The sequence below is a fragment of the Solanum dulcamara genome, chromosome 1, assembly GCF_947179165.1.
Source record: "Solanum dulcamara chromosome 1, daSolDulc1.2, whole genome shotgun sequence".
Classification (NCBI taxonomy): domain Eukaryota; kingdom Viridiplantae; phylum Streptophyta; class Magnoliopsida; order Solanales; family Solanaceae; genus Solanum; species Solanum dulcamara.
In genome coordinates, this window is record NC_077237.1 from 9,389,064 (window position 1) to 9,416,942 (window position 27,879).

At 33.8% G+C, this 27,879-nt stretch overlaps 2 protein-coding genes and 1 non-coding gene across 4 annotated transcripts; 1 reads left to right on the plus strand and 2 right to left on the minus strand.

Annotated features, from left to right (window-relative positions):
• The first annotated feature begins 9,082 nt into the window (after window positions 1–9,082).
• LOC129901255 (probable mediator of RNA polymerase II transcription subunit 26c) lies at window positions 9,083–12,027 on the plus strand. Of its 2 annotated transcripts, XM_055976394.1 has the most exons (9): window positions 9,087–9,707; window positions 9,807–9,875; window positions 9,971–10,053; window positions 10,199–10,272; window positions 10,393–10,454; window positions 10,622–10,655; window positions 10,762–10,892; window positions 11,508–11,598; window positions 11,734–12,027. In XM_055976394.1, the coding sequence occupies exons 1-9, from the start codon at window positions 9,309–9,311 to the stop codon at window positions 11,841–11,843; spliced, it is 1,053 nt and encodes a 350-aa protein (XP_055832369.1). In that variant the 5' UTR covers window positions 9,087–9,308; the 3' UTR covers window positions 11,844–12,027. The 2 variants fall into 2 exon arrangements, with proteins under 2 accessions (XP_055832360.1, XP_055832369.1); XM_055976385.1 differs by having other exon boundaries at window positions 9,083–9,707; window positions 11,508–12,027.
• A 2,962-nt stretch (window positions 12,028–14,989) lies between these two features.
• Window positions 14,990–15,062, minus strand: TRNAT-UGU (transfer RNA threonine (anticodon UGU)). Its single transcript has one exon. It is a non-coding gene; the product is annotated as a tRNA-Thr (tRNA).
• Window positions 15,063–19,296: 4,234 nt separating this feature from the next.
• On the minus strand, window positions 19,297–26,842 carry LOC129901267 (uncharacterized). The gene is made up of 3 exons (XM_055976403.1): window positions 26,286–26,842; window positions 24,251–25,835; window positions 19,297–20,667 (listed from the first exon to the last, which is right to left on the minus strand). The coding sequence occupies exons 1-3, from the start codon at window positions 26,677–26,679 to the stop codon at window positions 19,506–19,508; spliced, it is 3,141 nt and encodes a 1,046-aa protein (XP_055832378.1). The 5' UTR covers window positions 26,680–26,842; the 3' UTR covers window positions 19,297–19,505.
• Between the last annotated feature and the right edge of the window lie 1,037 nt (window positions 26,843–27,879).

The window sequence follows — 27,879 nt, forward strand, 5'->3', positions numbered from 1 at the left end:
TTATTACATAGTGTTTCATAATATATGGTATTGTATTGTGTTATATTGTATCGTATTATATTATTTTAATAAATACAATAGTTGAATCAATTATACCGTTCTCCGTCATTACAAAATATTACACATCAATAATTTGAATAATAAACTTACAAGAAGAGCAGGCTATGGGTTGAACGTGCTGCTATTCAAAGGCAGAGGAAGGTAAAATAGAATTATTAATAATAAGTAAAAATAAAGTGAAAAGAAAATATTAAAATAACAATGTTGAACATATCAAATCGATTATTACACAAAATGAGACTTTTAATGATATTCTTATAATGATAAATTTAAATGATACGATACAATTAATTAAATTAAGTGGGGTTGGGCTAAAAAAATTCAGCCCATTTAGAAACGAGGCTCCTAGCCCAGCCTCATTTGGCCCGCCAGCCTCATGGGCTCAACTCCGAGCCTCAGAGATCGGTCCGTGGGTCATGAATTTTAAAAAATATTTATTAGATATATTCTAAGTAGTGTTTTATTTTGTCAAATCCTCAGCAACTAGGCAATTGGAGTATTACAACTATGAATCTTTGACCATTTTTACTTTTGTATTTATGCCTAATTTCTCGTGTCTCCTTTTTTGTCTAGTTTATGAAAAAATGATCATGTAATATATATTGTTATGATGAATCTTATGATTGTTGAATGTTATATCTTGCATGTTCTATTGTTTTCTAAGTATTTCATTAAAGTGTGTGAAACTCATGGACAAGTGAATTTTTGACGTATTGGTATTATTTTGATCAATGTTTGATAGTCTTTATAAGAGGTCAATATTGTTCATCTTTTGATTGAAGGGTCAACTCATTCCAATCTGCAGCCCGCTTAAGGCTGGATTGGACTACTATTTAATAGGTCATTTAGTTAAAAGGGTCAGCCCTCCTAACCCATCTAACTCGTTAGCCCTTTAGGATTGGATTGGGCCAACCCATTTTTACAGCTCTAGTTTCATAGTCCCTCCATAGTTTGAGATGAATTGTTTTCAATTTGATGGTATTCTTCGCATGGAGGAAGCTATGTGTAAAGCTGAAGCAGCTGATAATGATGTTTGTCCTCTTAAAATCAGTGGCGTAGCTAAAAATTTCATGAAGGATATTCAAATATTGGAAATAAATATTAAAAAATTAATGTTTAATGATATTTTATATTATTTTTAATCAATATTTTTTTCAAGCGAAATTAATACTTAATTTAAAATAAAATAAGGAAATCACAAAAAAATACTTACAGAAATTCAAACTTGGGATATCCTGCCCAAATCTGCAACCATCTGCCATCAAACTACCAGGAGTTGAACTTGGGCACCATGTTGTTTTGTGAGCACTTAAGCCACTACGCTATAAATTTTATGTATCTTGAAGGGTGTTCAAAATAATATATATATATATATATATATATATATATATATATATATATATATATATATATATCAATATAAAGTAAGACTTTACTTATATATATAATATAATTTTTTTACGAAGGATATCCAGTTGGACATTCTAGAAACACGGTAGCTCTCTCTGGTTAAAATTAAAACTTGTTGCTCCTCCAGCATATGTGCTAAATACTCAGACGATGCTTGATTGATCTTTGAGCAATTCAAAGAAACATGTCGCATTGTTTCAAATTTTAGATTTCACTTATAAAATTACATGGTTGATATAAATTGTTATTGTATGTTGCATTGTTTCAGGTTGGTGGCTTGAGCACAATTTGCAGCAAGATGCAACAAGTAGGCCAATTGGTTAAGATAAGGAGTTTATTATGATGAAGTACTTTTTTGTACATAGATTGCACAGTAAACGCACCATTTGGCTCCAATCGATCCGCACAGTAAACACACCATTTGGCTCCAATCGATCCCCAAACTAAAAAATGGGGATAGGCTGTAGGAACACACGTGGGGCGCATATAGTGAGAAATTATTTGGATTGACTTATAAGCTGCTTATAAGTAGTTTTTAACTTTTTTTTGAGTGTTTGGTTAGCCAACTTAAAGTCATTTTGTACTTAAAATAAGCTTCAATAAATAATTGGGTTGGTTTGGATGAATTTATTTTAAGCAGTTTATAAGTTGAAATCAGCTTATAAGTCAAAAAAATAAGTTAGTCTGCACCTACTTATTTTTTTTAACTTATGAGCCATTGTCAACTTATAAGCTGCTCAAAATAAGTCCATCCAAACAGACTATAAGACTAGTTATTACTCCCTTGTCCCATTTTAGTTGTCATGATAAGATTTTGCATAACCTTTAAGAAAACATTAATTAAGAGCGTTATTTGACTAATATAATCCTTATCAATTCTTTAATATTTATCTATTTAAGTTCCTCTTAAGTCTAGAATAATTAATGCTAAGGGTAAAGTTGGAAAAATGTAATTAATTTTCTCTTGATTGTTTAAATTGACAACTAATTTGGGACAACTATTTTTAGTATACATGACAACTAATATGGGACAGAGAGAATATTTTTAAAGACTATAAACACCTCAAAAATTGTCTTTCAAGACATAAATAAAAGTAAAATAATCGAAAACTCCTCTTAATTAATATTTTCTTAAAAACCATATAAAAGAGAAATACGATAAATAATTTGAGAGGAAAAGAATATAAGAATTACTTGAACTTCCAACAAATAAACAACTACTAACAAACAACTAGATTTCAGGTTCAATTACCATCTCAAAATTAATAACTTTGTAAACGTATTGGACATTAAAAGTAACGTAGTCAAAGTTTCATTTTAGAATGATATAATTTTGGTCTCTTTATTGATAAATTTTCAGTTCGGTACTTATAATGATCAACTGTTATATATGACTCAACACATTAAATTAAAATATACATTTTTAATTTTTTTATGTAGGAAATATTTCATATTTAAGCTACTTTGAGAATAACATTATCCTTAAATATGGAGTAAAGATACAAATATAATATAAAACATGAGTAATAGATGGAGTATAAAAATACAAGTTTAACTTTAACATAATATCTGAGTAATAAAATAGTGAAACTATTAATAATTCTAGAAATTTGTGAATGTCACAAGCAAATGTATTAAAAGTGTGCATTTTCTAAATAATTAAAAATTAAATATATTCAATCGATTATTATAAGGACACAAATGATAATTTATCAATAATTAAACGACAAAAAGTGTTATTGGCCTTCCATTTTAGTACATCAATGAAAACATACATTAGACTGAAGACACTTTCATTATTTTAATTTATATGATAATATTTTACTGACATAAAATTCAATTATTTTTTTAATTTGAGATCTAAAAGACAACATCAGTAATAAATTAAAAAAAATTAAAATCAATCTATTTTTTTAATTATAAAACTGTGTCGTTTCTTTTAGATATACTTTAAAAAAATGCTTCTGAGGATGCTGGTGGTGCATTTGATGCATCTTTGCTTAAATGAAAACCAAATCAACTAATTTTATTTTTTTGATATTAAAATCAAATCAATATAGATAGATTACCAGCTTCAATAATAAATATTGTCGGCCTTATCGAGTTGATTCAATTTGTGTGGCTATTTTCAATTTTACAAAATAATAAAACATAAATAATTTGTTATGAATATTTTATTTGTTGGGTATACAGTAAGAATAAATGGGAAATGGAGGGAAGATGAAAGGAGGGCGTCACGATTCGATTCCTAAGGTCATGATGACACCTACTATAACTCACCGGCAGATACCAGTCAACACGGAACTTCAAGTAATGGGTTTGAGGGTATAAACTAAACAAGAGTAATGAATTATCAAGATAAGCAGAAAAAATAAGTGAAAGTAAACCAAAACATGATATAAATAACTAAAGATCCCTCCCAGAACCTGAAAGTCACAAGTACAGAGTTGCTACAAAATAAAAGATGAGTACAAGTTCCGAAAGTGGACCGAAAATATATATACAACAACTGGCTAGTCTGAAAAGGCAAAAGACGGATCATCCATACTGAAGGAGACAGAAATGATCCAAAAATGCCAAGTGCTCACCCTAGTCTCCGAAGCTGACTGCTACAGGCTCGATTTATCCACGGTGGTAGCTGGTGCTCGGTCCTGCATCACGAAAGTAGATGCAGAGTGTAGTATGAGTACCAAGACAACAGGTACCCAGTAGGCATCATAGGCCAACTGAGCAGAAAAGGTAAAAACAATATGAAAATAGGAATCAACAAGCATCTAAAGTGAAAAGAGTACTGTCTATGAGAATTGCTAACTATACCCAACTGGCCCCCCATAAGCCCAGAGGGACACTCATGCGCAAGTTAAAGAAAAATTCGGACAAACCCCCATAAGCCCACCGAGTACACAGAATAGCTACAATTATTAAGGTTGGGAATCAAGAATCTGTGATGTCAAGAACCGAAGAACTGTATCATTTCCGAACCCAAAATCTTCAAGAGTCAACGAACAAGGGGTGCCTTAGAGATCGAGGCCGAGACTAGGACTCATATGCTCGCCTGAATGTCCAACATGGATAAGGCTGGATACCCGAATGCTTGCCATAATACATCAGCGCGGTCGAGGCCAGGACTGGGTACCCGAATGCTTCCCGATAATTCAAACCGGAGGTCGGGACTAGGTACCCGGATGCTCGCAGATAATTTATTCTATGGTGCCAAATATTCTCCTTTCCAACTAGACAACAACAGTACCGAGAATCTCCTCCCCAATGCGCCAACTGATATGCCGTCAAAGCTTGAACCGGAGCCGATGTCAAATGATCACGAAATCTAGTATTGCCGATACATCTTAAAATTATGATTATACCGAGTTATGGATGAAGGTGTTATTAAGAGCAAGGGTATCGCCTAACTAAGGCCAACTACATGCACTAGCCCGCTACACTATTCTACAAGGATCTAAGTCCGTTAGAGCGATGTCGGGGCAACTAAAGCAGGTTTACAACCTATATTAAGGCCAACATACTCCACAATACCAACAACATGCTCATTTAACTCTCCTAACAATACCGACGAATAACGACAAGATACACATGCTTTCAGTTACCCAAAAATTCGACAAAAAGTCTAAACATGATGTCTAACACCTAAGATATATAGATAAGCTACCCAACCCAAATTCCATCAATCTCAACATGATTTCACACATTCTGGTTCAATCTAAAGAAAGGAAAGTTGTTGCCTACTGTAGGCTGAACACGCGAGCTTCAAATCACTGTGCCAGAGCTTTTTCCTTCCGAACGACCTCGAAACACTGCCATGCTGCCAAAAATAGAATCAAACGTCGTTATGATCGTTTAAACACTAATTTTCATAATTTTTGGAGACAGACCAATTTCGAGGTCTAAAACAAAAAATGTGGGATCTGCATCTAAAATTTTGGGTTTGACCTTGAAAATAGGTTCTAAACATTACCCCACGCTCATAAATCAATAATGAAACACAATTTGAGGTGAAAAATTATGCGGGACGAGCATGCAACCATAATTCGCAAAATTCGAATAAAAGGTCAAAAATAACAGCTTATTGATCATCTAATTGCGAAAAATTGAGACCCTTCCAATTCAAAAAAATTACACTATGACGATCCTTGCGAACCCCCCACAATCTAGCCTAAAAAATTACTCAAATCGGGTTTAAATTGATCAAGTTACGACCTTTATAATTTCAACAAAATACAACTCCAAAAATCACTAGAGCAGTAGCTAAATTCGATTTCTTACCTCACACAAAGCTTCTCCTTGTGTTTCTAAGCTCACCACTAAATTTCCACGAAATTCTCTTGAATCTGGACCTTTAGATCGTTAAATTTGAGCTTGAAAGGAAGGAGAAGTCGAGGTATGAAGTGAAACTAATTTCCAAGTAAATGCTAAAATTGGTTGCTTTAAAAGAGGCGAGGGTGCACCAAATACGGTGCACCAGTGCATCACCAGATTTCAGCAATTATCAAATCCTTGATTCCGACGCTCCAGACTCATTTGGAATCGAAAAAACACAAATCGTAAATGGAATCTGATTGAAAATGATATTTCAAACTTAACGGTGTGGTCGAAATTTCCATCAGAGATCATTACAATCAAATATGGGTCCCACCTCCGATTACCAAAATCCACCGAGAGGGTGAAAATGAACCCGGAAGTCTAGAGAACCAAACAAAAGGTCATTCCAAACTAAACTCGATGTTCCAAAGCTAACCGTGCTTTCAGAATTTCCATTCGAGTGTGTTTTCCAAGAATATTGACCAAAGTCAATCAGAGGCTAACCTTTAAAGTCAAAAGAGTCAAATGGCCCCAAACTTGTATAGATTGCCTCGAAACTTATGTCGATCATGATTCTAGCCTAATTTGACCATTTTGGAGCTAATGGAACCGTCAGAATTCCATTCTGAGGTCGTTTTCCTAAAGTTATGACCGAAGTCAACTTTTCAGGTTATAAAAGCTATGAAACAAGAAAACAAGTTTGAAATCCAAATGAATGACGTGGTGGCCGTGCTATCGGCGCCAGCAGGTCATAAATGACTTGGGGTCACTATAGGAATGCTCTAAATAAAGAAACGGAAGAAGTATTAAAAAAATGACCTGGAGGGTCATTACAAAGGGAATATTAAGTGTTTTCCTATGCTTTAGTAAAAAATAATTCTCCCTAATTGTGGTGGAAAGAATAGTTCAAGTGTTTAAATAAGAAAATATTTCTACTAGTTGTTAAATGGGTTGGAAAGAGGGATTTCCTTGTGCCGTCTTCGTCGTCGCTTGCTCGGCTTCGGCTTTGAAAAACGATCGAGAGATTATTTTTTGGACAAAATTTTCTTTAATTAGTTAATTAATTATTTATTTAATTAATCATTAAATGGCCTACCCAAAACTTTTTATTTAAATTTCCCACCATTTTTAATGATTATTCTGAAAGGTTGCAAACTTTTAGGAATAGTCATGTTTTAGTGACTTCTGGAAGGTTGCAAACTATCAGAAACAGTACTTCTTGGCTATAAATACTTGTGATTCCTCAGATTTTTAACTACGAGAAGCTCGTAATTGTGATTTAGTTTTTTCTTTTGGGGTCAAATAACCGTCTCAATTTTTTTACTTTTCTTCTAATTTGAGTGATGTTGGACTTGATTGTGTACTAAAAAGGAAAAAATTAATGGCAAGAATTCAATGAATGATCCAAATTAAATAAGAAAATAGAGAAATGTAACAAATATCAAATTAAATAAAATATTGTCGATTTTTAAAATTTATACCAAATTAAATTGAACGAATCTTTAAAAAAAAAATCAACCTAAATACATGTTCAAATATAATTATAATATTAAAAAATTATTTTTCAACAAACTTCAAAAAACTATATTCTTAATCAAATTATAATATTATTTATTTTAGCTTATAAATAATTGACTTATAAATATTTCTCATTTTTTATTGCATGTTTAACATAACAAAACACATGGAGTATATAAGTTAAATAGGCTTTACTAAAATGGTCAAACCTATCCAAATCGTCAAATACGCAATAAATACAACGAATATACAACGAATTTATAAGATGGATAAATTAATTCATCTTTTTTACTTTTTTGCCCTTTTTTTTTTTACATTCTTGGAAAAGGACATAATTAGAGGGAAGTATGAATAAGATAAGTATTAGCTCGCCAATCCCACTTGCTCAATACACAAGCTTTACTTTCCCTCATATACAAACAAAAACATCGCAACGTTGTGATGGAATAACGAGATTATTTTATTTTTAATCAGATATTTTGAATTTGAATTTTAAATATAGAACTTTTTTTATTGAAGGCGTTACTTTAGATTTTAGAATGGATTTTATAATGTCAAATTTAAATTTAATTAGAGCTCCAATACAAATTTTGAAGATTAAATAAAAAAAGGAGAAACATAAAACATAAAAAATTAAAAAAAACTCCACTACCTTCTTGAGAGAGAAAATAAATAAATAAGTATATCCTTTGAGAAAGAACACAGAAGCATCGAAAAACCATTTGCTGCTTCACATCTCAACCCTTAGTACTAATTAAAAAATGATCAATCTATCTAATTATGTTCTCCTAAGATTTTTTTTTTTTTTTTTTTGTATTTTAGAGTTTTAAATCAAAAATATATAACAACAACAACAACCCAGTTTGATTTATATATATATATAAAATATTAAAATATTCTCTAAATCTTCTGATATTACAACAACAACAACAAATTCAATATAATCTCACAATGTGGGGTCTGGAGAGGATAGAGTGTACACAGACCTAACCCCCACCTTGAAAGGTAGGGCAGCTGTTTCTGAAAGACCCTCAGCTTCAAGAGCTACATCTTATGATATTAAATATGTTATATTGAGTGTTTGGGGGTAAAGCAACACTAATATAATTTTTTTTTAAAATAAGTTAAAAAGAAAATTAAAATAAATAAATTGAAACAAAAGTGAGTGGTACAATTAGTTAATCTAAAAAGTTACTTATTTTCTTAATATAGTCCAATTTGGCCAAACTCTCAAAATTTAATTATTTTCTTAATATTTTTAGAGAGTAGCCATTTGTATTTAACTAATTAAAAATATTTTATCAATATTAGAGCAATCTTTTGTACTTGATTAATATTCCAAAAGTATTTTCGAGATAAAAATTATTTGCTACTATTAAAAAATTATTTGTTCATTTATTTTTATTTATCACGTTTTATGATAATCAATTAACTAATCTTCAAGATTAAATAAATTAGATTAATCCAATATTTTACTTATAAAATTTAGATGTTTGAAAATCATATTAAAAAATACTATAAGTAACAACTCTTCTTATATTAATACAATAATCAAAGTTCATACAATTTAATTCTCCAAAATCAAAAAAATTAAAAAAAATATAAGTTTTTTCTTTAAAAACTTGTCAAACATCTCAAGTTCCCAAAATAATCACTTTAGCTTCCCAAATATTTGTCATAATTATTTTAACAAATAAACAAAACCTAAAACATAAGAATAAAAAATATTATTCCAAAAAAATCCCCCATATTCTTCTCTTCACCCCCCCCCCCACTCCCGAAACCATCTTCTTATTTGCTGTTCTCCGTCTGGTTTCTGAAGACGACTCCCGAAAAATCATCTAAAAATTCCCATAAATCAGATCTAACAAAATGCTTCCTAATACGGCGTCGTTTTGTTCTGATTGTTCTTCATCATCCATAGATCTGATCATGTAAATCCCAAATATATATAGATATTTTTATACAACAATTTTCCGAATTTTCTTCGGTAATTTTTCTTAATGGATTTGGACGAATTCCGGTTGATTTTATCGGAATCGAAGGTAGATGTATGGACGATGATTGATACGGCGATTTCCGTTGCTGCAGTTGACTGTGCTGATGAATTGAAACATCGCCGTGATGGAATCGTTGAAAAACTGTACTCCACGCGCTCCCGGAGCTCCGATGACGTCGTTAGTGGTCAGCATAGGTTAGATAACGGTGAGAGAGGTACTAGAAATGTGGAGATGATGATGAATAAGAGTCCGTTAACGCCGGAGTCGAATCATAGGGAGAACGACAATAGTAATGAGAAGAATGAGGAAGAGGAAGATGTAGATCCATATGGAGGATTGTTTGATGATGATGAACAAACTCAAATTCTTTCAATCAAAGAACAACTTGAAGATCCACAATTGGTAGATTTTAGTGTTTTTTTTCAAAGAGCTTATGTTTGAATTTATTGATGAGCTGATAGTAGTGTTTACTTTATTTAACTTATGAAATGTATGAATCAGTCGGATGAGGATGTGTTTGACTTGCTTCAAAATCTAGCAGATATGGATATTACATTCCAAGCTCTTAAGGTGACTTTTATTGCTTTTTTTTTCTTTTCATTTTTGCATTTATTTATTGTTGTTTGTTCGATTAAGTTAGTGTTTCGATTGAAACTTTTTGTTAGGAAACTGATATCGGAAGGCATGTGAATCGATTGAGGAAGCATCCATCGAGTGAAGTTAAGAGATTGGTGAAGATGCTTGTGAGGTTTGAGTTTTTTCATGAATTTTGTTATGATTTTCTTGGAATGAAGTAATTGAAGAGTAGTTACAGCTGAAAGTTTATGTGATCGCCTTTTTTTTGGGTGAGAAGTTTGTGTTTTGATTTGATTTTTCTTCTTCTTTTGTCCCAGGAAATGGAAAGAAACTGTTGATGATTGGGTTAGGCTCAACCAGCCTGAGCAAAATGGGTCTGCAAATCTTATTGGTAATATTATCCACACAAACCAATTTAGTCTCTCCTTTTGTGCTTTTTGTCTCACCAAAACACACAATAGATAGATGATGAAGATACTGATGAGTTAGTTTGTTGTGGTAATGGGGGCAGCTGCTGATGGAGACTCGCCCCAACAGAGTGTACCGAAGAATCAACAGAATGGTAATCATCAGGTAAATCTAAGGAATTCACTATTGTCTAGTTTGTTTTCTCGGGTGTACAAGGAAAGCGTGCGGACGGCAGATTGAAAGAAGGAGTGTATGGTCGGAAGACCATTTGTTGTGGATGTTTAGTTTGACATTCTGTATTAACTTGTGTTTTTTCATTTTGAATTTTATAGGTTCCTGACTTCGCATACTCACCGAATCCTCGAAGTGAGTATCAGACTGGAAGCTGATTCTAATTTGTCAATTTGGTCCTTTTGCCTAATACTACTTTGGTATGCATTTTATTGTCTTTGACGAATCGTTTTCCTTTTAGATGGAAGTTCGAGCTCAGACAGGAATAATTCAGAATCTGAGTACAAGCCTAAACCAGTTCCCCAACGGAATGTAACCCCTACTAGACCGCTGCAGTCTGCTCCTAAACCTGCTTCTGCTCCTCCCCCAAGTGTATAATGCTCAGCTCTTGTATACTTGATGGTTTAATACGACGTTGTCTCTTGCTAGATTTTGCTAATTTACTGCTAGTTAAAGTATGTTGATTAATAATGAGATATTTACTTTCTGCTCCTATGGTAGAGTAGTATAGCGCACGTTCTCTAACCTTGAAGCTCTTTCAATATATGACTGAATTTAAGTTGGTGAAGTTTAGCTCAACTACTTACCAAATAATAATGGTAGCAGGTCCAATTTGTCTATAGTTGACTACTGTTGCATCATTCATGTTCACATGCATCTTTTTCCATATTAGATATGGTGTTTGAGTTGTAATTGCTGCAGTATCTATTCCTCGATCATCCATTTCTGTGATCGGAATATAACTAACTTAGTCTTTGTGCATAGGCGATTTTTGGTTGTGTCTGGATGTGCTAATTATTAGCTTCGGCAACTTGCCAAATATAGAAATGCAATGTAGCCAATTTAGTTATTGCTGGTGAGGTGCACTACAACATATAAATTGTGTGCCAGACGGTCTGATTGGAGTTGAAGTTTTCTTTATTTAGAAATGAACTATGTTGTGGGTAAAACCCAACACATGATTTATGTTTTACTGGGTATTTGCAGAGAGCTCCTCCGAGGGAATCAGCGATAGATATTGAGAAGTTGAATTCAGCAAGGCGTCGTCTTCAGGAGAATTACCAAGAAGCTCAAAATGGTGTGGTTTTGGATTTTGGAATATATTGCCGTATTATTAGCAGTAGCAAAAGTAGTAGTAGTAGTATTCCATTTACAGTTAGTTGCTCTATTTGTGGATTATTGACTGTTGATGTATTGTTTTTGCTTTGTGAAGCTAAAAAGCAAAGGACAATACAGGTGATGGATATTCATGAGATTCCAAAACCAAAGAACGGCTTCTTTGCCAAGAATAAAGGCGGCTTTCAGGGCAGGCATCATCGTTGATTTTGTCAGGAAAAAAAAAACCGTTTTGTGTGTACAATAGTACTGCTCCTCAGCAAACATCTCGTCCTAAAGTTAAAACTATGCATCTCTTGTGATAACGGGATTTTACCCAAATGGTTCATCCCTGTTAGTTCTTACTACTACCTTTTCTTTCCAATCAAAAACTATTTAGTACTTCCTTCTATACTCTTTTTGGTAACTAATCAACAGCGTTTGTTGGACTTTATTTGCACTCCCCCCCAAAAAAACTTCGGATTTTAAATTTTTTCATCAACTGGTTTTGAAAATTATGACTTGATGTGATCTCTTCACGTCTTTAAATCATTAATTTTTGTTACCTATAATATTTTTTAACCTAATTTTTAAATATATAAATTTTATTTTAAACTTATATATATTTCAGTTTTGAATTCAACGATTAGAATCAAAGTTTTGACTCTCAAAATTCAAATACCACCTTTTATTTTATTTTATTTAAAAAATGACTAGTTTATTACAGTACTCTTAAATGGGCCAAATTAGTCATTGTTCAACGAACGTTAAATAGGAAATTAGGCTGGAAGCGTAAATTGACATTACACGCCTGTTAGGCTACAAGGTTGAATCAGCGGTACGGTGGGAGCATTTCATTGCGATTAATCTAGACAAGAACAAAAAAAGGAAGATACAACGACTAACAATATATTCTGTAAGATTTTACAAGTGGATTTTGGCGAGCGTAGAGCTTATGTAGATTTAACACTACCTCGTGGTGGTAGAGATGCTGTTTTCAAAGGATCTTTGGTTCAAGTGAAGCCAATCCAAGTATAAAGAAAAAGAAAACAACGTGGAAAGGTATAAAGACAACAAAATAATGCGATAATAGGAACAATGTAACCAATTGATGATGCTAGATGTCAAAACAAGAACTATAATAACATGGCTAGTACAAAGTATAGCAGTGTGGAACATATATGCAAGGAACTGTAACAAAAACATCAAGGTGCGATCACCAAAACATATGAATAGGTAGGTGTGTCAGATTCCAAAAGCCAAAGACTATATGAATAGGCTAATACTACACCGACACGGTGCTCTATCCTACCACCAAACCAAATACATAAATAGGCTAGTAATAAGACAACTCACTTTTAACTACCTACTAACCTTCTATCCTTATCTACGACCTCCATACCTCCTATCTAAGGTCATGTTTTTGATAAGTTGAAGATGCATCTATTCTGCCTAATCACCTCACTCTGATACTTCTTAGACCTACCTCCGTCTCTCCTCGATTACATTATATCCAACTTTCTCACACTTCCTCATCGAAGCATTTGTATATTGCCTCTTCACATGCCCAAATCATCTCAATCTCCCTTCCTTATCTTGTACATCACAAAGGTCACTCCTACTTTGCCATGAATATCCTTATTCTTAATTCTATTGCTCCTAGTATGCCCACACATCCATCTCAAAATAAAATTTTCGCCACTTGCATCTTTTGGACCTAGGAGTTCTTCACGGGCCAACACTCCACTCCATACGACAAAGTCAGTCTAACCATTACTCTATAGAACTTATTTTTTGAAATTTTAGTGGTATCTTCTTGTCACACAAAATGCCGGATGCAAGCCTCCACTTCATCCATGCCACACCAATATGATGTGCGACATCATCGTTGATCTCTCCATTTTTTTGGATTAGAGACCCCAATACTTAAATCTTTCTCTCTTAAGGACAATTTGTGTAAGTCTCACTTCTACTCTTACCTTTTGCATCACATCATTGAATTTACATTCTAAATACTTTTGTCCTGCTCAACTTGAACTCTTTTGACTCTAGAGTCTGTCTGCACTCCTCCAACCTATCGGTAACTCTATTATGAGTCTTTTCGATCAAAACAATATCATATGCAAATGACATACACCTTGACCTCTTGACCTAAATATATTGCGTCAATTCATCCATCACCAAGGAAAATAGAAACATAGAAATAGGCTAAACATTGATCCCTAGTGCAACTTCATCTCAATTGAAAAGTATTCTGAGTCTCATCTCAATTGGGAAGTACTCTGAGTCTCCTTTTACTGTTCTTACCCGAGTATTCGCTCCTCCATATATATCCTTTATCACCATAGTGTAAGCCACCGATATATCTTTAGACTCATAGCATCGGTAAAGGACTTCTCTCGAGCCTTTGTCGTAGGGCTTTTCAAAGTTAATGAACACCATATGCAAATTCCGTTTTCCCTTTATATATTTCTCTATTAATCTCCTCACAAGATGTATGACTTCAATAGTTAAATATCTTGTCATGAATTCAAATTGATTCTCAAAGATGGACACATCCTTTCTCACCCTTCTCTTCACCACCTTCTCCCAAATTTTTATAATGTGACCAACAACTTAATACCCCTATAATTATTACAGCTCTAAATATCACACTTGTTCTTGTATACCAGAATCATTGTACTCTAATTCACGAGTCATGCTTTTTTTTTGCCTTAAAAATGCTATTAATCAACCTAGTCAGACTCCAAATCTGCTATGTTAGTGCTCTTCCAAAACCCTACCGAAATTTTATTAGATCCGTTCCCCCTATCTTGGCTCATCTTATGCATAACACATTTAACCTCCTCAACCTTTAAATATCTATTATATCCAAAATCTTACCGACTCTTGGAGTTTTCTAAATCACCTAACACTATCTCCTTGTCCTCTTCTTTCTTCAAGAGTCTATGAAAGTAAGCTTGCCATCTTTTTCTAATGTGTACCTCTTCCACTAGCACTTTACCATCCTCAACTTTGATGCACTTCACTTGATACAACTAATTAGCTTTCCTCTCCCTCACCTTGGTGAGCTTGTATAATTTTTTTATTTTCGTCTTTGTTCCCTATTTGATATACAAGCGTTTGAAAGTTGCCACTTTTATTGTCATAATGGCTAACTTTAACTTTTTTTCAATGCCTTATACCTTATCGGTTTCACATTCATGTGAATTACCCCTTCTATTACATATATAATTCTTTCCTGACATAATTGGAAGTTCCTATAATAAATTGATAGCTTTTCGAAAAGGAGGAAGACGCTATTTCAATATTCTTTGATTTCAAAGGAACATTATCAATCATCTCAAAAATGGAATAAAAAAAGAATAGGGAAAAGCCGGCTATCGGAATCGAACCGATGACCATCGCATTACAAATGCGATGCTCTAACCTCCGAGCTAAGCGGGCCCACATCACAGAAATCTTATATGCATAGTAATTGACTAAACTACTGGAATTGAAATCTTAGTTATTAACTAGTCAATATTATATTGAATATTCTAGAGCATAAGGATTAAGATAGCGATCTAGAATTTCGATTTATAACAATTCTAATACTAATATTATTAAATAGTAACATAGCGTAAGCAATCTTCTTTGCTTCAGCGTTGTCTTGTACTTCTTCCATTCATGACCAATTCCCTTGATGGCCACCAAAGTTGCCTCTCGAAATTTCTAACACCTTTTTAGATGCTTGTTTAATGCAACTAGCAATCTTATCCCACATACTATTTGCATTTTCATTTCCCCCTCAATCTCCCATCACCACTAACTTCTCCCCCATTTCCCAGCCTCTCACAAGGGGTCAAGCCACCCGATTTGATTCTTGATCCATCATACAAGTTTTATTCTTTCCATTTCTCTTAATCACCAAGTCCATTGCCAGAAGTTTATGCTGGTTAGTGAGATTCTCACTCGGAATAATCTTGTAGTCCTTGCAAAGGACTTTATCATCGTTCCGAATGAGTAAGTAATCTTTCGAAGTTTTGGTCACTACACTACAAAATGTCTCCAAGTGGTCTAGCTATCACCAACTCAAAAGTTTAATTTAGCAGAATTAAAAAGCGATCATCTCCTCCGTTTCTCACCCCAAAATCAAAATCAGATGCAGACCGTCAAAATTGCTAGTGGTTGACTGGATGTGATTATTGGAATCTCTGTCAATGAATATGTTCTTAGAATATGGTATTCACCTCACCACCTCGTCCAAATCTTCTCCCAGTACTTTTTGATCTCCTCATCCAAGTTCACAGACGATGTGTAAGTACTAATAATATTTAAAGTAATCCCTTCCATGACTGACTTAACCGTCATAAATCTTTTGCCTCCATCGACGACTCTCACTTCGCCAACTACTGCCCAAGCTAGTGATTGCCTCCTATTTTTAACTGCTAACTCGTGTTTACTTTTTTATATCATCGGAGTATATATATATATATATATATATATATTCTTATGGTACCAAAGAGAACACTACATAGTTACTCTTTGATACCATTAGAGTGTGTGTGTGTATATATATATATATATAACATGCAATGTTTCATTGAATAGACTACTTAATTACTGCTTGATACCATCAAAATATATAGATACCATCAGAATATATATATACTCCGATGGTATCAAGCATGAGGAAGCAATGGTTCAGTAAATAAAATAATGGGGTAGGCAGATAAATAGTTGGGTTGTTGGTCTAACTTGGATAAATAATTTGGATTGGATCCCATTTGGATAAATAATTTGCCTAATGGGTCCAATTTGTATAGTTTTCCCTATTAAAAAAAGAAAAGGATAATATTTTCCCTTGGTTATACTTTTTCAACATACTTGCTATTTTCATCCAACTTTAGAGTCATATTTGTCTCTATACTCTAAAAAATGATCATATTTACCTCTACGACGTTAAATCCTCATATCCTTGATATATTTTTCCTTTTATTCAAACTTTAGGGTCATATTTTCCCTTATACTCTAAAAAAAATCATATTTACTCTTATGACGTTAAATTTTCATGTCCACCTTAATTTTCTTATGTGATTTACAGGACATATATATATATATATATATATATATATATATATATATATATATATATATATATATATATATTTCAATCAAATTTATTAATCCATTTATTGGGAATAAAATATATTAGCCCATTTAATAAATAAGTTATTAGCCCATTGATTAACTAAGTTAGTAAATTAATTGGAAAAAAATATGTCCCAAAGAATCCACATATCCAGACATGTGGATTCTTCGGGACATATTTTTAATAAATATTTAATAAATTTGCTAATAACTTAGTTATTTGAGTCATACTTTTTTTCCAATTAATTTACTAACTTATTTAATAAATGAGCTAATAACTTATTTAATAAATGGGTTAACAGATTTGGTTGAGAAATAAATATATGTCCCGTAAATCACATAAGAAAAATAAGGTGGAACAAGAGGATTTAGCGTCATGGATAAATATGATCTTTTTTTAGAGTATAAGGACAAATATGGCCTAAAGTTAGAAGAAAAGTGTAAATACATTGAGGACATGAGGATTTAACGTCGTAAGGATAAATATGATCATTTTGAGAGTACAAGAACAAATACGATTTTAAAGTTGGATGAAAAGGACAAATATGTTGAAAAAGTATAACGAATGACAAATATAACTTATTTGAGAGAGTACAAGGGTAAATATGACCTTTTTTGTTAAAAGAAATATTAAATATACAGAAGGGATAAATGTTCATCAAGTCTCATTCCAATTCAAAAGGGAAATAAATTTAGTCTCAATTAAATCCAAAGAATAAATAAATAAAATATATTTCTTATGTATCCTAATTAGGAGCCTAATTCATGTCCATACATGCACGAGATCAGACACAATTTTTATTATTGGACATTAAAGCATTGATGAATGAATCTTTGAAAAGTTATGAAGAAAGTATTAATATACTTGCAAATAATAAAAGAATATATTCTTACTTATAGAAGATTTGATCATTTTAATGTGATTTGATATTGAAATTCAGATTATGTTGACTGTGTGAATATAAGAATATTCATATTTTATTTTATTTTATTTTCCTATTAGTTGGAGGAGCATTATCTCGAAAAAGTGTGAAACAGTTTTTTGTAATTGTATTCACTATGGAAGCTGAGCTGTGAAATGCTTTGAGGCCTCTGTTCAAGTTAATTACTTGTGAAACATTATTTCGTAATTTGGACTAGTCGATAATATTATCATGTCGTTGAAAATTTATTTTGATAATTTTGAAGAAGTCTTCTTTCCTAAAACGACAATTATTCGAATAGAGATATAAAATTGAAATAGTTTTCAGTTAAAAAAATAATTCAAAAATGTAAAGTGTCAATTGAACATATTAGCATCAAACTTATAATTGTCGATGCGAAAGAATTGTCAGTGATAAATAATAATTTTATATTTTTGCAATTGACACATACACACACACACATATATATATATATATATATATATAAAATTGCATAAGTCATCCACAATCTTTAAAATTGTCCACAAAATTCACTTAGACTGCTCAATCCATCGCTATATCTGTTAAATATCTTTACTAGTTAAAATTGATTAAGTGATACCTATACTAGTTAAAAAATTAAATTACAAGGTTAAAAAAGAACATTTAAGTACAAAATAAAATAGAAAACTATTTTCTAAAATCAATCCCACCTACTGAGCCTCCCTCACCCTTTCTTCTTCCTTGTCCAATAATATCTGGGCGTCCTCCAAACCCTACCCTTCTTTTAAATTTTTTTGGATAATGTCTTATGTAAGATTTTTTTAATTTATAAAGAAGAAGAGTTTTTATTATTATTATTTTAAAGAAAGCCAAAATAATGCCCTTCACTTACCTGATTATAAGTGTATTACACATATTATGTCCTGTCAACAAAAATGTTTAATAAAAAATATTTTTTAAAATGTAAAGTGTTCAATAGATATAAGACAGATATAAAGAGTTTAAATGAATTTTACCAACAATTTTAAGGAATGGTAAATGACTTAAACCTATGTATTCTTGAAACAACTAAATATTACTTTTACATGTTGTGTTTGGGTGATGGTCTAATATTACAGTACATGAAAAAAGATTATGTCAAATAGGTAATGTATCACTGGTTTGACTCATTACTTGTAAATAATGAATGAAACATTCATTAAATGAATAGCATTATGTAAGTCAAGTGGGAGAAGATTTTGCTCACGTGGACCATATTTATATATGATTTGATAAACTATTAATTATTATCAAAATTTTAATAGTATAAATAGGAGAAGTTAATTTTGGTTATAACTCTTACTATCCATTTTGATAGAGAATGAGATTATGCATTAAACTACCGGTCCTCTCTGTCTTTAAAAGCATAGAGTACTAATTTTTTTTTTCATTCAGTGTCTCTACTAAATTTGAATTTGAAGTCTCATGTTAGGATAAAGCGCTCCCTAATAAAAATGACTCCATACTCAAGAAAATCTATTCTTACTTTAGATAATCCCAAATATATTTTATTGATTTGAGTAACATAATTCTTGTTAAAAGAACATAATTCTAGTCCTATTTTCTATTGTTGATTTTAAAAGAACATAACTGGCTAAAAAGAATTGACATAGTGTTATCACCATTATAAGACCTAACTAAACATAGTAAATAAGAGTAGAGAAAACAATAGAAACCTCTCTACTAAAAAATTCTTGGATATACTAGCCTACTATAATTATAGATAAATGGCAAAATATTAGCAATGTGTAGCACAATGTGTGCGCTATTTGCTAACTACCTATCCTATAAATTGATGTAAAAGAAGCCAGACCTACACCCTCGTCTCAGGCGACTTCTCGCCTGACTTCTTTAAGCTACCCAATATACCATCAATCAACTTATCCTTAGTATCCACAGGTTGGTCTATCACAAATGAATAAGTCTTCTGCCTTCTCCCAGTGGGATGGTTCTCCATTTGGTCAACTGATACTTCAGTATCTAATTTTGAACCATCGGATGAAGATTTTACCATGTCATCAACATTTTCTGAGTCATCCTTTCCACTGTACCATGAATCAAGAATCTGTAACAATGAGCTATCTTCCTCCTTCATTTTCGACTTCCCATTGTCCAGTTTTGTGGATGATGAGGTGTCCTCATCAGAATCAGAGAAATCAAGATCTAATGGGGCTTCATATTTGCCATGTGTTAGTTTACTTGATTCATCTTTGGCTTCTCCATCAGACCCCAGTTTTATTTTATTCTTGGAAGGGCCTGCCTTAGACACTGGACCTAGTTCCTCCCAACAGGAATCAAACTCGTTATCTTTAGCAGGCAAACTTGATGATTCGCTGTATAAATTGGTTTCAGTACCACTGAGATCACTTTCTTGATCAGACGGCTCATCTGTTTTTAGACCTGGACTTGTGGGGACTTTAGCAGATGGAACAATGTAAGTAGACTCTATTTTTATCCCAGGTATTATCTGAAGAAGATGACTTAACTTAGTGTAGCCAATCTTATTTACATCCAGTTTATATCCATACCTTTCACGGAATAGAGACCTGAAAGATTTCATGTCGAATCCTTCTGGATATTGCTTTACAATGTCATCCACCAGCTTCTGACAGTCAGTAAGCACCTCATTTCTGGACTTACCAAAATAACTGCCCTGAATGACCGGTCGAGAAACTCCTGTGTGAGGGGGATTTTGGTGTCTTCTCTCGCCATCAAGTTTTTGTGAGCTTTGCACATTAGTTGTATCCTTCGTATTCCTAAACACAGAACTCAACCCATTCGAACTGGAAGAATTACTGTTCATTGAAGCTTTGACAGCTGGCTGAATGAGTTTGTAAGGGAATGTTAGGGTAAGACATTCATCCACCCATTTCTTATCTGAGATTAGCAAGTCTACCAAACGAAGAGCATCACCTTCACTAAGAGAATTCAGAAACGAAGGACCTTCTTGTTGGAGATTCTGCGCCATCTTGGCCCTGAAGAAAAGAACAGTAGCACAAGATGAGAATCCATTAAAGAAAGATATAATGTGAGTCAAATTCAGAGAAATATAGTTTGAGATGAAGCATAAAAAGGAACACTAATAAGCCTATTCCCCCAAGGAAACCACTTTCTGGTGGGAAAGTGGTAAAACATTAGAATTTAGAAATATCCAAGACATATAAAGATGGTAATTGTACTAAACATCTTGAACAAAACCACTCAACTTCAAATGCAAAGAATTTAGAAATATCCAAGACATATAAAGATGGTAATTGTACTAAACATCTTGAACAAAACCACTCAACTTCAAATGCAACAGAACCGAATACAGTATTTGGCACTGTAAAACCCGATATCACAAATAAAATATATGGGAAAAAAGTTCAAAGAGGTGATTTGCCAAACATTTTTTGAATAAAGATAACATTTTGCATAGCTAATCCAACTTTGGGTTTCCAACATATAACTCTATGTAACTAAAGCAAATTCAGCATAATGACTACACAGTTCTGTTTCTGGTTAGGGATGGCAACGGGCCAGGGCAGGTTTTGCCTTATACGGGGTGGTGCGGGTCTGATTTTATGTGGGTGCAGTGCGGGTTGCAGGCTGATACGAAGTAAATCATTTGTCTTGTTATTTACTCAAGTATTATGTCTACTTTCCATAATAAGGTTAGCATCAGTCAATAATATGTAGTACTATCATTTACATCAAAATATTTTAATAAAAATTCACTCTGTTTTCTGAACTTAAGCTCCAGCTTCAAACTCAACTACGGCTGCTGTGATAGAGAACTAGATAATTGGGAGAGAAAATGGTAGCATAATATACGCACCACTAATCTTCAACGATTAATTAGCTTATATATAAAAGAAATTTTATGAATTTAATCAAATTCAATTACAACAACAACAACAACAACAACAACAACCCAGTGAAATCCCACATCGTGGGGTCTGGGGAAGGTAAAGTGTACGCAGACCTGACTCCTACCACTGTAGGACGGCTGTTTCCGAAAGACCCTCGGCTCAATAGAAGCATAGGAAAAAAAAAGGTCAGACAAGAATATTAAAAGTAGAAAAGTAGATAACGGAAGAGTTCCAAACAATAGTATAATCAAAGCACCAAAAAACAGTAGATATCGTCAAATAATAGCATAAATACCATAAATAACATAAGATAACATAACATACATAACATAAATAACCTAAATCAGAGTACAAGAAATCATAGTGCGTTAATACGCCTACGGATAAGGGGGAATAATGTCACTATGTACTAGCCTTCTACCCTGATATGTGTCCTCCACACCCTCCTATCTAAGGTCATGTCCTCGGTAAGTCGTAAATGCGCCATGTCCTGTCTGATAACCTCTCCCCAATATTTCTTCGGCCTACCCCTACCTCTTCTGAAACCATCCATGGCCAACCTCTCACATCTCCGCACTGGTGCCTCTGGGACTCTCCTCTTCACATGCCCAAACCATCTCAGTCGCGTTTAAAAAAATAAAATATATTACGTGGGATGGATTTATGCAGGGCGGGCGGGGAGGGTTGAAACAGAAAATTTTGCTATGCAAGGCGGGGCGGAGAGGGTTGGAATCTTCGCGGTTTTCCCCACAACCGCACCGCCCCATTTGCCATTTAACTTACTCAAGAATCAATGCATATTTGCTGAATTAAATGTGAATTAAATAAGAATACATGTATTAGCAAATGTCAGAACAATCGCCTGTTCCATGCTCCCAAGAGAGTTACTTGCATGATTCCTCAAGGCTCAAGCGGTCGAAAAGGTATTTACGTCTTGCTCAAAAGCAATAATTTCTCCTCTTATCCACTCCAAATGGGTAACGAGTCAGGCTTTTCAGGCTCAGGTTGGATTTATGTATGGGGCTACACATCCTAATATGAAGGATACTTTTCAAGCGGTCAAAAGGTTTTCAAGCACCATTTGATTGGATTCATGTATGGCAGCTACACATCCTAATGTGCGGGATTCTTTTGAAGTGGTTAAAAGGTTTTTAAGCTCCATTTGATCGGATATATTTATGGCTACACAACTAGATATGTGGGATACATTTCAAGGGTCAAAAGATTTCTACATCTTGCTCAAACGCAGTAAATTTCTCCTCTAATCCAGTCCTCCGAGGGGGATAACGAGCCTGGCATTTTCAGGCTTGGGTTGGATTTTCAAGCTTGAGCCTGGCATTAATTTTTCTACCAACTCAGATACCTCTAGGAAGCCCCCTTATCTCTTCGTTTGATTGCATTTGCAGCAGCCACAACAGTCTTTCCCCATCTCCCTTAACCCTTGTAAACCTTTGCCCTTTTCATCAACCTCTTTCATTACCAGTGGCCACAATAGCCTTCCCCCTTCCCCTTAACCCCTACCATTTATGATTTATGATGACCATAAGTCCATAACTTCTGCTATCCCTACCACCAACGTCAATACCTTCAAATATGGCATGGCTAACGACAGTGGTTCTGCCCCAAACGTCGCTCCCCTTCCCAGCAGTCACAGAGACCCCCATTCATCTTAATGTTGTAACCTTCATCTAAACCAACACTTTAATCTGAATGCTAGAAAGAGAGGATTAAAAGCACAAGGAATGAGGGGGTAGCTGAGTGTCGACAACTGAGATTGGGGATGTTGCTTCATTGAGGAAGAAGTGGAGTTGGGTATTAGCTGGTGACTAAAATGGTATTTTGTGGTCAGTGCAATGGTCAGTATTGGTAGAGTGGAGGAGTGGAACTGACATAGAAGGTGACTAGGAGGTACCCCGGTGGTAATGGTGGAAATAGAAGAAACGACGGGAACAAAAAGAAGAAAAGGAAAAAGAAAATAGAAAAAAAAAAGGAAGTGAAGAAATAATGAAGGGTTCGGATTAAACTAAACACAAATAATTGAGAGTAATTAGGTGTAACATCCAATGAGAAAATGAAAGCTGTATATAGCATGTTTCTCTACATCTCATGCATTTTAAGAAGGTGAAATCAATTTCTTTGTCATGTCGCCTCTAAGGAAGAGGGGGGGGGGGGGTATTATTCCACTTTTGGACAAGAATAGGGGGAGGCCCGTAAATTAAAGTGTGTAACTGACTTTTCTGGACAAGTTTAGGGTGCCGACTTATGTATTTTCTCTACAAGAAATAAAGGAGAGAAATACAATTGAACATACAAAGAGACCACAAAAGATATTGATTACCATCATATTACTACATCTAAAAAGAGGAAAGAAAGCAGGCAAATGCAACTCGACGCATGGCTGTACTAAGTAAAACACACACAAACTTTTACTTTTCTCAAGAAAAAAGAAAACAAAAAAAACTTCCCTAATGTCTATGTCAAGGGGCTCATCATAACTTATTTAAGACTTGTATAACATTCAATTAGAAGGAAAAAGTATTTTATCCAACACAAATGGACCAAACTTAAATGTTATCAACATAGACAAACAAAGGCATTAAGGAACTGTGGCAAAAAAAGAAGGGGGGAAAAGCTAGCAGAATTATAAAGCAAATTGAAGCCAGATAGACCATAAATATGAAGGCAGAAAGCCTGTTAGAAGGTGTACCTAGTTCTTGATTGCAAGACAAGCACTGAACCATGGCTAGAAATTAAGAATGATCCCAGGTCTCTCCAAAAGGATTCCTTAGAAAATAATCCCTCTGTCTCAGGACAAAGTTCTGTCTTCTTGAATTCTTCGTGGGATTCTAAGCCTGTTTCATCCAAGAGATTGGAACTTCTCCAAGATCTACACCAATTCTTAATATTGTTAAGAAGGTTGGACTCCTGGTTACACTTCTCCGTTGTATCCTCAGAATGCATAGAGAATAAATCTTTGGAACTGGTGTTATTACCAGAAGCAAAAGAAGGGAAACCCTCCGAATGCTCAGACTGACTCTTTAATTCTACATCCTTTTCAGCAGTTTTTGACTTTTCATTTAAGATCATTTCCCCAGAAGTAGTCTCCTTGTTCCCAAACCACCTATTCCATAACCTTTTTAAAAAGCCCATTTCAGGTGCAGAACCATGCTGCTCTGCAGTCTGCAATGGACCCTCACTTGCTTTAGCAACCACATTCTTAGGTGGGGGATGGTGAACTTCTGTAAATGCCTCTTTTGCTCTCTGGGGTCCCTGCAATTTTCTTAGGGATGTTTTCACTTTTTGTTCAGAGGATTGAGGTAGCAACGGATTCTCATTCTTTCCCTCAATACAACTGCCTGTCTCACCATTCAATATAGGATAACTAGCAAATTCTGCCTCTCCGTTATTTTCAGGCTCTACACTTGTGCCCGAATTGTCACCCTGTTCAGGAACTTTAAATGCCTCTTTTGCTCTCTGGGGTCCCTGCAATTTTCTTAGGGATGTTTTCACTTTTTGTTCAGAGGATTGAGGTAGCAACGGATTCTCATTCTTTCCCTCAATACAACTGCCTGTCTCACCATTCAATATAGGATAACTAGCAAATTTTGCCTCTCCGTTAGTTTCAGGCTCTACACTTATGCCTGAATTGTCACCCTGTTCAGGAACTTTAGGGTTGACAGTACGCGCCAAATAATTCCCATCACTTACAAGCTGGAGCCTTAAAATACTTGGCATGGCTAAAAGAAAATGAGAGAACTTCTTATATCCGTAATATTCTTTGTCTATATTCAAATTACTTCTTGCTAATTCTGCGCGAAGTTCTGTAATAGAAACTCCTTTGGGGTAAGAATTCAAAATATTACGGATATGCCTCACTATTGACCTCGGAATGGGCCGAAATTTTTGATCTGAAACAGCTTTGGGCACTTCCTCAGAACGAAGATTTGTGGGTTGTTCTGTAACTGCAAAAGGGTCATCAAGAGGCGCCTTGTAGTGCCCATACCAAGAACCATAGGGACCATCTGGCGGCTGGTTAAAATGCTTTCCTATAAGATTTTCACCCTTCAGTAATGCATTCCATTGCCACATGATACTAGCTGCACTGCAAAGTACGCTAGGAGCACTTCCTGGACTGGCTAGAAGAATGTTGTAGTTGTTCATTCTCAGCCTGTGTAATATTCCAGCAAAATCCCTGTCACCTGAAATTAATAAGAGGTGTGCTGGTGGAGGATTTTGAGAAACCCAATACATCAGATCAACAAGGAGAGACCTGTCAGCACTGTTCTTTCCACCTGAAATCGACATAACAAAATGATTAGTAAAAACAGTAGCAACCAAGGAAATGAAGATTAAATAACATGCTACTCATGAAACTAACAACTGTTTACATTTTGAGGACAACATATGAATTTAAGAATTCAAATACAAAAGTAGTTAAAATTACAAGGGGGCTAACGACGTCAAGAACAAAACTATTACACAAAACCAGCATCAGCCACACAAAATCCTCTAACCCCTTTTTCTTAAATGCCAAAATTTGTACTGAAAGAGGTATGTGGACTTGATAATCAAGTGTCATACTCAGCTGAGGAAAATACAACCTCAGTTAAGAGTATCCATTGAATTGAGTTAAGTAGGGAACTTAGACTAACAACTAACATACATCTTAGAAAAATGAAAATGAAAATAAAATTTTCATTACATTCGACGAACCAAAATAAGCATAAAAATGAGAACTTTACCATGAGGAATATGAACGAGATTAATCCCAGTAGAGGAAAGCGCTTCCTGATTCATCCTAGACAGCTGCAATACATCACCAAAAGCAGTAATATTTATAGGACCCTTAATCCCATTTTCCCTAATAGCAGCAGTAATACTCTGTGCAATCTTGAAAACATTAACACCAACTGGGGGAGAGCAATTTTCGAAATCCCACCACACTGATACCTTCACATTACGGCTCTCCTCTTCATGACGCCGATATGGGTAAGAAGATTGACCTTTATTTTGAAAATTGTTGCTGAAATGAGCGATTTGAAAGCAGGTTCTTGGGTTTGTAGTAGTAGTATTAGTAGTAACAATGTTAGCGAAGAGAGATCTTGTAAAAATGGGTCTTGGAAAAGGGGGTTTCATGGTGGAGATTTTGGGATATTAGGGTTAGGGTTTGGATTGATGATATTCATTTCAGATTGATACTGCCATGGGAAAAAATGGGAAGCTCTGAAAGTCGCTTTAGAAGTGAAAGGGTTTTCTGGTGAAGAAAGAGAGAGCTAAAACCCTTCAAAAATCTCAACACGTGCACATCACGTGATATAAGTATGCTTTATTTTCTAGTATTTGGCGACTAAATTTTAAAAAATAAATATACTCTATCTCTATTTATGTCAAATTGATTGTCTAATTTTAACTTGACACGAATTTTAAAAAAGTAAAATAAAATTAATCATGTAATTTCATAGTTTTAAATATATCAGGTGAAAAATTGAAATTAAAAAATTGACAAAAGAAAAAATAAACATTATTTTTGAAATAGACTTAAAATAAAAGTAAGACAAACAAATTAAAATTAACGAAGCATCCTAATTCCTAATAACATTTGTATATATAGACAAGCAAATACTAGACATAGGGATAAGAGGGGTGGTGGAGATGGAGAATATGGAGTTGGAAGTAAAGAAGATGTGTGTTAATTAGTGAAATGACACAATTAATGTGAGATGTCACGTACCAACACACCCCTAAGGAAAGTTAAAAGAGGAAAACAGAAGTTGTCATTGATTTCTTTCAAAAAACTATAAATAAGTAAAATACAGAAAATAACACAAGATGTCCCTCAAAAATCACCCAAACAACTTTTAATATATTTTTTATTGGAGTTTTAATCAAATATACTTTTTTTAATTTTTTTTTCTTCAAGAACACATGAAGAATATCAAGAACTCCAAATTTTTAACTTCTTCAATTTTTTACGAAATCACCTCAAATTTCAATAGTAGCATCCTTCCGAGCTAGATATCAAAATTCAATATCTTTTGAGTTCGAATTCAACCTAATCCAACAAAATACATTTAAAATTTCTTCAAAGTTTCAAAACTTTAACCTTCTTTAATGGTGGAATTTCCGCCACTACTCCAAATTACTTGAAATTTTAAACATAGACTCAAAAAACACTATGTTAAAGTTCAATATGTCTATGTTCAAAATTTCAAGTGATTTGGAGTTGTGAGTAAAATTATATCATAAAAGGAGGTTAAAGTTCTGAAACTTTAAAGAAATTTTAAATGTGTCTTGTTGGGTTAGGTTGAATTTGAGTTTAAAAGATATTGAGTTTTG